The sequence below is a fragment of the Streptopelia decaocto genome, assembly GCF_964273445.1.
Source record: "Streptopelia decaocto genome assembly, chromosome: 10".
NCBI classification, from domain to species: domain Eukaryota; kingdom Metazoa; phylum Chordata; class Aves; order Columbiformes; family Columbidae; genus Streptopelia; species Streptopelia decaocto.
The window spans coordinates 4,501,473-4,513,478 of NC_138665.1; the positions used below are offsets into that span (position 1 = coordinate 4,501,473).

Consider the following 12,006-nt stretch of genomic DNA (forward strand, 5'->3'; position numbering starts at 1 on the left):
ATAAAAACTACCCAATAAACAAGGGTTGCAGAGTCAGGCTCTGTAACCTTTTAAATAATTGGTGAGTTATTAAATCAACGACAACAAAAAAGTTGTATTTAGAAGAAGGCAGAGCACGCTGGGCTCCCCCCACCCCGCGGGACCGTGCGGTGTCACCCCGGGCACCTCGTGCGCAGGTCGCGCTGCTCAGCTGTCAGGACTCTGCTTCTGACTTGTTTGAATACTGCCACACAAGAACTAAAAATCGTCACTGTCATCTCTCAAAGAGTTAAACGAACAATATTAAAATACCATCTTCTGTCACATTTAAAGGCAGTTGGATATGTTTTTTTTCCTCTATATTTATATATACAGAGTTCTGATCTAGAAAAACCAATACAATAAACCATTTTACGTTTAAAAACAGGCAGTCTTTGGTGACGCAAGGGCAGAGATTTTCTTTGTTACCTTCTGCCTATTTCACTCTGTCTCATAAAGTGAATATTATTGGCACTGTCAGAAAGTTCGAGATACTGCTCCACAGACAAAACAAAATATCCATCGTAGCCTTGTACCCGCCCAGTGCTTAAAAGCTGCTGTTTCTCTCCATCTGTCCATGCCCTGATACCTTCTTCCCCCTCCTGCAGCCGCCTCTGCTCCTTAGTCCAGGCCTGAGCCACAGCTCTCTGTCTGGCTATCTCCAAGACATGGTTCTTTTCTTCTTCCACCGTTGTTCCATACCGAACGTTGAAGCACAGTGCGCCGTGCTGGAGCTGGATGTCAGCAAAGCGTCTAGTCCTTCCATTGATCACAGAAGTCATCTGGGACACTGTGACGTTGACGCCATTCTCCAAGATGCGTCGTCCTCCAGTGTTGCCGATTAGGGCCAAATCTTCTTCCAAAGACCCCAGCTTGATGAAGTAATGAGTGTCTCGGCCCTCTATGGTGAAATGCAGGTTCTCCAGGTAGTGAGCGTTGTTGAGGATGGCAGCAATGCGCCGGCTGTCTTCATTAGCCACACCTATCACATCAGCTGTCACTATACCATCCTTGATGGCGAATTTGATGCCTTTTCCAAATACTGAAGGAATGGCTGCAAATCTTGGTTGCTTCACACCCTCATAGCACTTGCCGTCACTATACCTGGGTGTCATAGGAAGTTGATCCAAGGATATAAAGTTTCGGAGTTGCTTTTGTAGCTCACACTGAATACCCAGGATAGTCTGGAAAAGAAATTACCAATAGTTTGCAGGTGAGGCACCTTGCAGATCATTATAGTGTTTCACAGACCATACTAATCTCTTAATTGCTTAGAATGGATCTTCAATTCATTTGGAAAACATTGCGCACATCTACAAAGCCTGGGAATATGCACAGGCTTTCTAATCAACTATGGTATTGCTTTCTGTCTCTTGGAGTCTTTTGTTTCTAGAAAGCAAATGGAAAATGTATTTACCACAAATGCTATTTTCGTATTTATTCTTTTTTTTTTTCACTTCCTTCCCCCTTGAATTGTAACTCTTAATGGCAGGTCTGTTGACTCTTAGGTGTGGGGAAAACTGAACTCAAAGCTGTGCTCTTTCACATGATTCTATGCTTAGTCTCTGTGCTTCTAATTATGTCTTTTGTTATACACCAGTAACATTTTTTATAGCCCATTCTTTAAGATAAGCAGGCTGTGAAGGTCTCAAGGCACTAGGAAAATAGGAACCCATCTGTAGATCTTGCTCCCCATCAAGGCTAAAAACCAATCTCACTCCAACCGTCTGTTTGTTTTTTAACACTATACCTATCAATTCACCTTCTTCTGTGCCTTTGTAACAGCTTCTTTAATATCATAGAAAAAATTTTATATGGACATGCTCCTACATCTGGAATGAGCTCTGACCCTCCGGCCCTCTGCAACTTGTGCAGTCATTTGTGCATAGGAAAAAAAGTGTGTTAAATGGTACGAATGTGAACTCGCAACACGTTAGACTTCCTTTCCTGAGTACCTCACAGGAAAGGCATATTTTCTCGCTCACCTTCGCAAAATCATATTTCCTTGTTAACAGATACTCATGTGGTCAAATGCAAAACATGAACACCTGCTCAGAATATTGGTAGTTGGTCCCGTTGCAGTTACATTGATTGCTAGACCCTGGTAGCTGCTGCATGCCTCTTCTTTACTGAAAATAAGCCCTGGAGAAAGGTTGAGCTATATAGATCCCCCTTCAAATCCATAGCAAAAGTTCTGTTTTCCTGCACTAATTACGCAGAGGTAAACAACGGCAAAATTCCTTCACTGTGTTGCTAAAAGCTTCTTCTTAGAACTCTTCTCCACACTGATACCTGTACATAATGTGAAAACATTAAAGTTTCAAGCATTGTTAGACTATTTGCCTTGCCTATTACGTAGAAAGATAGTCACACTGTTTCCTTCATTTCAAGTATTTTCTAATCAAATTCCATAATTTAGTATTAGAAGCAGTGGAACAGAGTTTCTGCTCACCTTTCCAGGATCCCACTCTTGGGTTTTTGTTTGAAGCTGTAGAAGTTCGTATGTTGTCTCCAAAGCTTCTATCTCTGGTTTTGGGAATCCAGGTAGTACGTTGTGCAGCTGGAAACCAAACAGCTCCAGCCAGCTCCCAATGTCTACAAAACAAGAAAAGGATACAGGCAATAAGGAACAAAAATCCTACAAAAAGTGAGGGTAGTCTGCAGAAATCCCAGCTATGCAGAAATAATGATTTCACATCAATTTATGTTATCAGTACTGGCTAAAGCATTTATCATAGCAAATACATTATTCCATTTCAAAGCATAGCTATTCTGAAATCAATAGTGTAACTTCTAACTATTTAGAGTGGAAAAATTCAAATTAAGCTGCCTCCATTCTTCCCTTAATTTTAGCACTTAGAAAAGCAGCAGAAACAACTATTAATTATTTTCTTGTTTACCACAGAGGCTATAGAAAACAGATGAAGCTCAGTAAGATGTTGTCTACTAAAGAAATGACTTTAATCTATGCAAGATTAGAGCCAAACAATAACTTTAGATGTGTGCAAAAGACTTCTGGAGTCTTGAATCCACACCAGAACTTGATCAAAAGTTCTATTTTCATGAGAAACATGTTAGTTTTACCTGTTGTATACTTAGCAACATCTTGGATTCTGCCGACTGGGTAATTATTTTCAAATGAGTAGAGATTAAATGGTTGTGGAACAGCATTCAGATGTTTCCATATATGATGATTTGGTGTCGTCCACCGACCAGCAATGACATCATAGTCCCGCTGACCTAGATGAACTAATTTTGTAAGAGAATCATAAAGCCCTCCATGAAAACCAATGATAACCTGGAAATCTGGATTAGTGTCCTGGTAAATCTCTCCATATGGGGTGTACAAAATTTCTTTTATGACTTGGCCCCGACTGCTAAATACAGCTAGAGGTGTTCCAGTGTTATCACAGGCAACATAATATTCTTCTCCACTGCTTAATTCCATTGCAATGAGATGACCTTGAAGATCATAATACAGGGATGTTATTTCTGAGCTAGTATGATTGTACAAGTGAGTAACTCTTATTGGGTTGGAGAGATCTGCATAGAAGAACTGTAAGTGCTGTCCTAGGCTTGATTTGCTTGCAACTCGTCTTCCAAGACCATCATAACAGTATTGCACCGTCCAGCCAGCCACTTTGTTGTACGCTTTGCTCAGCAGACCATTCGAGTTGTACTCAAAGATCTCATTGCCTCTTTGCCTGAGAAAACCATCTTCGTCCATTTTATATTGAATTTCTCCAAGTCTGGTAATGCGATCTCTCAGATCGTATCTCAGAGGAGTGAGGCGTGCACTGTTTCCATGGCTCAGCAAGTTGATGTTGCCGTTAAGGTCATAGCTGTAGCGCCACTGAGTTTTATCATTCACAGACACAGTCTGAAGTTGACCATCAGCATCATATTCATAAAAATACCTTGTTATATTGGCATCTACACCTACGCGTATATCACAGATCACCATACGACCCATATTATCATACTGGATGGTCATCCAGTAAGCGATAGACTTGAGAATTTCATATTGTACTTCAATCACCTGACCATTGGCACTAAAGATTTTAGTATGTTTCATCACAGTGGTGGTTATAACTTGGTTTAAATCATAATTAATTACACTGAATTTTCCAAATTGTTCAGTCCTGCCAGAAACATCGACATAACGGTACAGATCTATGGGAAGAGGTGTCTCGTTTATCATGGCCTGCATGCTTGTGACACGGAAGTTGTTGTAGCTGTAGTCGAATCTGGCGTTTACAAGCCCTTCTTCACTAAATCTGAAGATTTGGCGACCAATAAGTGGACCTGTCCAAAACAAACAGGGGAAAGAGGAAAAGCAAGAAAAAGAATTAATTATGTCCACAGTCTACATACCCTACAGATCTAGCACACACAGGCGATGAACTCATTGCCTCATAGCCTTATTGCTACTTGACTGTCTCAGAAAATACCATTAACTAAGAATATGTTAGACTATTCTCTTACAAACCATTATTAATGCTTGCTCTACAAAATACTTCTATTTTATTAACATTTGTTTAAATCAATGTTATTTTATTCATTATTATGATTTCTGTTTACTTACAAGATAACTCAAAATTTATTTCACATGGTGATTTCCTTCCTCATATAAACAGTCCTTTTGAATTTATGTTATATTATGGTATAAACGGGGAAACTTGGAAATACAAACAATAAACCAACTTGATTTAGTATTTAGCAAATATCCACACAGTGGGAGAAAAACAATCAAACATTATAAGAGCTATTCCATACCAAGCAATAAAAAGAAAACTGTATTTCAAATGGGACAGCTATATATGCCTATGGACACAGACACAGAGATATACACACATATTTTTCTTTTGAAACATAAAATATAGGAACTTGTAGACATAAAAATAATGGAATTTCATGCCAGGTAACTGCAGGATCAGGGCCAAAAACTTTGGCAAAGTAGTCACATTTACACAAACCTGTTTGTCTGTATCTGATGGTACAGATGAACCCATCGTGCATTAAATGTATTGTCTTAATAACCCCAGAAGACTCCTCGTAGGTGAACGTGACTTGCGTAGTATCATAAAGAATCTCGGAAAGTCGTGACTGTTTGGTGTATTTGTAAAGGACTCTGCGTCCCGTCCCAGGATACAAGGTTTGCAGAAGCCGTCCGTCCCTGGCGATGTCCTGGATGAAAGCCGCGTGGCTGTCCGGAGGGGTGTAGATGTTGCGGTAGTACCCGACGGAGAGCATGGTCTGCAGGGCATGGCGCACCATGCTGGGCATGGTGACGGACAGCAGGTAGTCGGACTGGTCGTACTCAAAGATGTAGCGGCGCTGGCTGTGCAACAGGAGCATCACGGACTGCAAACAAACGGGAACGGCAGAGTCAGCGGCTGATCAAGGACATGATTATTCATCTACTGAGTGCCTGAAGGTTAAGGAAACACTGAAACAACCATTCACTCTTGTAGTTTGCTCCTACTGTCTATACAATTCCACATGAAGCTTTCAGTTCCAGGAGACCTGGCCAGCAAGTTGGTACAAAACAGGTGGAGATTAATAATAAGTCTAGAGGTAAGGACCTCCAAACTGGAAGGCAGATGTAGCTCTCAGTAGCATTTCAGTCTCATGCTGACTTGCTATGTTGCTTTGAAATATTTAGGTCATCCTCCCAGAAAGCAAAACCAGAGGGAACCTCTTCCTCACACACAGGCAGAGCATCTGCACCAGCAGCTGTTTCCAGAAGAGGCGGAAAAGGGAAACTTGTAATGGTGTGTACAAGGGGTTGCCACTCTGCATATCTCTAGCACAGACCTGCCCCTTTTTCTGTATGTCTTCTATTAAATGCGTGTTGGCCCAGAGGTCACAGTATCTCCATGCTTACAGATGGATTAAAACAGTCTGCAGGTTCTTTGGTGTGACTACTCCTATCTCTAGTATTCAACATTTACAAAGAATAGAATCTCTACACAGGCACTTGATATTTGTTCTGTGTTGGTTAATTGTGGCTGGTCAATGAAATCTAATTTTTTTGGCAGATGAATGTGCAAGCATGGCAGACATTTTTCTGTGCAAATTGAAAGCTTGGGTTCTGGAAGACTTGGCACCAGCTATTTGCCAAGTCACAGAGTACAAGCCCACTGGTGACCAGTCACTGTTGAAACAAGCATAATGAAAACACAGAGTGAAAATCTACGGAAGAAGTTTGTAGCCTTCCCCCAGCTCCAGAAAGAGGTTCGGCTGGACCAGAGCACGGCCCGTCCTTGCACGGCTGCCCGAGCTGGGACGGGCTCTGACACTGCGCAGCTCCGAGCTCACAGCCCAAAACTACCGCACATAAGCAAATCTGCCAGGCTCCTGCATGACTGAGACATCATGCAAAAACAAGTCTTGTGAGGAAATATGTGGCTGCTTTTTCACAGAACACTGAGGAAAAAAATCAGGAAAAAAAGGGTTTTTTCCCTCTAAAGTCAAAAATCTTCTCTGGGAAAAAACCACAAAGAGCTCAGCCTCAGGATGTGTTAAGTAACACTGGCTTTGAGCCACTTTGTTCTGACAAATAAAAGGAGTGCTTATTCAAGGACCAAAGATAGGCTAAGCCTTGGCCATCCTCTCTGCACCCACAGCCCTCCCAAGATGTATTTCTTCCTGCCCTTGGTGACAGACACCTGTCACCTGGACACGAGCCAGTGAGCACCAACATGTGCCACTCACACGTCACCCTCTGCCAACTGGTGACGACAGACCTGTGCAGCGAGCTCGTTCTGATCGCTTTATTGCTGCTCTGCCAAGCATTTCCTACACGTACAGCGTTTATTTTGTTTTCAACTCCAGTCAAGAGTCCCCAGTCTGCAGTAAACCACTGGCTGAACTCTCTCCCAGCGCTGATGTGACGCCTCTCTCTATATACTGCTCCCGGGCCTGTTTTTAAGCTGTCTGCCATTGACAAAGTATGAATAACAAGATCAGAAACATCTCTAATATAACTTTAGGGCCCCTGTGTGCTATTTTTACAGCACTTTGTGGCTTTTCCACTTTTGTCCAAGATAGTAAAAGGATAGACAGTACAAGGGTTGGAGACTTAGTATCCTCTCCAGCCTATTAGAGGAGACCGTAAAGAGAAAGAGAAAAAAATAATAAATTCGCAATTCATCCTAATAATATTACAATAGATTTTTCAACTCTTTGCACTAATTGGGTTCTAATTGTTTTAAAGGATTTCAGAGGGCAGCTCACAAAACATCCAAAAAGCTGTCATTTTATAAAAGCAACCACAGCCTGGTCAACCATGAAATGCTTGATGCCCCGTGGGATATGGAGACAAACAGCCCATGGCAAGTGCTTGGGCTTCTACTGGGGATGGAAATGCTGAGCATCACCACTAGATGTCATTCCCGTCCAACATACACACGCAGCCGCTCATCTGTTTTGTCTGGTGTAAAGGAGAGATTTTATAACACCATTAACTAATTGAAGAAAGTGACCAAAACAACAGCAACTGAATCTCACCAGCAAAAAATATTTACAGTGCTACTATTGTAGTGCTTTTTAAAACTCAAACTATTTGGGCTAATTTTGGATGGGGTAGAGATTTTTGAAGATGTACAATTAACACATCAAGTGCTAAAAAATGAAGAATTAAATAACTATGAACTGGAAGCAAACTATATAATTGATTTTTTGATAAAAGGAATCATTGAGTCTTACGAGGTTTCAGGCAACCTTTAGGAATCATTACACAATTAACGCAATGAGTTATTGACTTTAATGGAGCCACAGAATGATATTTCAATGTCTAATTTTGACAGTGAATTCATCTTTCTTTGGCACAAGGAACAAACGGTACATTAAATAGCTGGTAGATTATGTCCATGGTGTGTGTCACTTTCAATAACTTTAAAAACAAGTTACAAGCATAACCCAAGCCTGGTGCTACCTGAACCAGTAAGGCTTTCGCTATTTGCTTCTACAGGATCAGGATTTGGCCACTTACGTAGAATTCCAGAATAACAGTTTTAAGTTATATGACTTTATTTATAAGCTCATCATAAACGAAGAACAGATAAAGTGGCTTGGAAAGATAAGAAGCATACATCTTTCCAAAATCTTGGTCCATTACGCCCAAAGAAAATATAAAAGAACCTCCAAAAGGCACAATGCCCAAATATTTGAGAGCTGTACTAAATGCTTGTTTACTTGCAATTTGCAGAAGAGCATACAGACAAAAGAAGCCCTGACAAATTTATCTGAAGCAAACTTCTGAAGCTTCTAGGGTCTGCCAATCTTTTTAACATGTGCAAGAACCATAGTGCATGCAGACAGGGAAGGAATCGCATTTTTATGCATTCTTTGGTCTAAATAATTTTTTTTCTCTGGGTTAGGTTTCATTTTTTTTTGAGGATCAAGCTTAAATACATTCAAAATAAGTACAGCAAAGTTTATCTTAAAAGTACACATTTTGAACTCCAAAATATGTAAATAACTTCAAAGTGATTGGATTTCCTGCGTGTAATACCCCCTATCAGTTTCACCTCACCTGCCCCCTCCCAGCCTTTCCTGTGCTTAACAGGTTCAGAGAAACGTTCTGCAAACTCAGGCTGTATTGGATAGTCCAAGATGTTGCTATTTTAAAAAAAAAAGAACACTATTTGAATACAATTTCACACTAAATTCTGAAAGCTTTAAAAATACAGATTGGCTTTTTGGTTTTGAGAGACAAGACCAAATGAGATGCCTCTATGGATGCTGTTCTTCCTCAGTCTGTAAAACACTTGTTCCCCCATTTTGTGACCATTATCCATAGACATAAACGAAAATTACAACACTCAGGCAAGTTAGACACAAAAAGCAGAATGATAAGTCCTTTCATATTAATGTATGGCTCTCATAAATACTGAAATAATCTTTCCCCTCACAGGATCAATCCCTTTTTTTTTCATAGCGCAGCACTGAATAGGTGCAGGTTCGTAACTACTGGCTCAACATTTCGGCTTGAAAGAATGGTGTTTATGGGGAGCAAAAAGTTCCCTTTCAGTGACTGTTATATTTCTGACTATGTTATACAGAGCAGCAACATGTTTTTCAGCAGTGACAGTGTCCGTTGTTCACCTGAACTTGGACTGAGACCTATTATTACCTACCAAATAAACAAATCGGAGATGCTGATAACTTTCTTCAGAACTATGGTGGGATTGAATGGATGACATGTAAGTCTAAGCATGTCCAGAGACATCTTAATCTAGTTATGTAACTGTATGTATTTTCTGTTTAAAAAGTCTGAAATACTCTTCCAAGAGGTAGCATTATAACACTGTTGACAATATAATATCTATTTCAAAACAAATATTTTTGCCTTGGTACAACAATCCACTTTTAAAATGATTTACCTTTTCTAAATATGTGTAACTCCATATTTTACCATCCGCCCATGTTCTGGAAATTATGTTCCCACTTGGATCATACTCCATTTTCTCAGTCCACGTTCCTCTTTGGATATAGGTGACTAATCCAGAATGTGAATATGTGATATTGACCTCATTGTACTTGCTGATGGGGGACCATAAAATTGGGCGTCCTGTCTGGTCATACATAATCCGAAGAGTGAATTTTCGATGATCATCATAAATCTTTCCTGTTCTGGTTACATGATCGAAATCAATGGAGAGCAGATTTCTGTTGTGGGCCTAACACAAAAATACAGTAAGGTAAGAAAACAGCACATCTTAAATACACACAATACAAACACTTCCATGTCAAATAAAAATGTGCAATGGTTTAACACTACAATGGAAAAATTAGGCCTCATTACAGACAAGAAAACATATAAATATTCAGCTGAGAAACAGAAGGATGAAGAAACAAAATGCTGCTTGCATTCATGGTTATTACACTTCGCATTACAGGATGCTTCCTGTTTCCATGTGCTAAAGCCTCATCTCTGCTCTTGCCTTTTCCGAAGTTTTTCTTCTTCTCAGCTTTCATATCTCTGTGGATGGACTTTATGATTCCAGCCAAAGATGGGTAGTTAAGCCCATAAATTAACGATGATATCCACATTTGAGATGTGCAAAATTTGTTAAACTCACTGTGTAACAGAGCAACTGCGCCGTAATCTGTTAACATTTATGGTCCAATAGCAAGATGCAGAGGGGCAGCCCTATTCTCAATTTGAAATCAAGTTCAAAGCTGAGTCAGGTTGACAAAGACAAAATATATTTCTCCAGTGCTTTCATCATCTGCCTCCTTACATCATTCAGTCACTGGGCAACCACTATTAAACTCCATTTAAATCAGAGATACAATTTAGGGAACCATAAAACATTGTTCATTGACTTGTATTTCTCAGATCAATGCTCAACACACTCATTGTATTCATCTACTGTATTTTATCTAATCACTTGTACTAATTTATTCCAATTAATAACTTCCTGATGGCAGAGATGGTGTCAGTGCAAGTGCTCTCAGAGCACACAGCACTGAGACCTGAAGGCAGAGCAGTAAAATAAATGGTTAAGAATACCTGTTTAATAATTCAAGCTGTGATCATATGGTGGCAGTGATTAGAAAGAACTTTTTTTTCCTTTCTCCTTTCTCTTTTTAGATACAAAATGATCTGAAAATCTAGAAGAAGCAGGTGTTCTTTCTTCAACTACCATTCCCGGGGTTTTATATACACACATGTCTAACTTTAATAGTGTTCATTTACAACAGCTATAAAATACCTATATACCCTTGTAGACTGCTGTAACTATTACAATTTATGCTCTAATGATAGTTAAGGAGCTCAAGTAAAATGTGATGCTCAGTTCAACTATGTTTACTTGTATACAGTCTGATGGATTAGGTTTATTATATTTATTTGCAAACTTCATGTAATTTCTGAAAACAAATCCTCTTGTGGTAAAATAACTGAAAAGTGAGCAGGGGTTATACCCTGGCTTATATTCATTTATTGTCTGTGTACATATTTAATGTTCTTATTGCTATTATTATTACTATTGTAGAATGCAGTTAGGGAAAAGAAAAGTCTTGAATACAAATTGCTTGAAATCTAAATTTCAGGCATGATACAAAAAATAATGAAAACCAGAGGCAGAATTTGCAGCAAAGTAGATAGCAGCAGTATTTGAAAGCTCATGGAGCTAAAATAAGATTTGGATGGATGCCACTGCTTCCCCTACATTCCACATTCTATGTCTCACTTATTTACTTCCTCAGATTTAAGTTAAATTTAACACCCTTCTCAAGACGAGACAGGACAACACATGGGTAGTGGGTCTCAGCTCAACGTTGCCACTGAAAAGCTGATTTCAAATCCCAGTGGCTTCTTAAAGATGACTCCTGCAATACACACGGAAGGTAGTAAGGAGCTCCTGTGAGAGGCTGGAGCTCATGCGTTCTGTTTTAAGCCAGGGAAACTGGTTTCTGAAAGCAGTGGCAGGTCAGAATTTCAGCAGATGAAAACAGGGAGAAAATTCAGCTGACTTCAATAATAATGTTAGTAATGCATAAAAAGATATTTATTATGTATTTTTAAACATTAATTGACTCCCATTAGTTTCATAGCTAGAAATTTTGCAGTGTAAATAATCACAGAAATGTGCAGCTCTCTTGACTTTCATTCTCAAAACTAAACTGTCTACGATGTGTAAAACAGATGAGATTGCGTTATTTCCTTGTCTGTGTTTTGATTTGAGTCAATGTAAACTGATACACACTGGCAGAGGATTTGTTCCTGTCATTAGAACTTGCCATAAGACTGGTAAATAAGGGGAGATCATTTGCTAAATGCAATAATAATCATAGCTGTCAAAGCCTGTATCTGCAGGACTTTTGAGTTGAGGCCAGTGAGTTACTTGCATTTTTTAATTTAAAAAAAATTAAAAAAGCAAAAATAAGGAGACTGACCAAGCATTCAATTTTCAATTTGGTAGATACTCAGTTATAAAACCTGGACTGCATCCAATGCCAAGTTCTTCTAAGTTA

At 39.5% G+C, this 12,006-nt stretch overlaps 1 protein-coding gene across 2 annotated transcripts in view; it reads right to left on the reverse strand.

Annotated features, from left to right (window-relative positions):
* Positions 1 to 443: 443 nt before the first annotated feature.
* TENM1 (teneurin transmembrane protein 1) overlaps positions 444 to 12,006 on the reverse strand; it is a gene marked incomplete at both ends in the record, with an annotated part of 235,534 nt that continues 223,971 nt past the window's right edge. For both annotated transcript variants that reach the window (XM_082062122.1, XM_082062121.1), the window contains 5 exons: positions 444 to 1,202; positions 2,471 to 2,613; positions 3,103 to 4,323; positions 4,995 to 5,382; positions 9,408 to 9,704. In XM_082062122.1, the coding sequence (XP_081918248.1) occupies positions 444 to 1,202; positions 2,471 to 2,613; positions 3,103 to 4,323; positions 4,995 to 5,382; positions 9,408 to 9,704 (2,808 nt within the window). The remainder of the gene's footprint in view (positions 1,203 to 2,470; positions 2,614 to 3,102; positions 4,324 to 4,994; positions 5,383 to 9,407; positions 9,705 to 12,006) is intronic.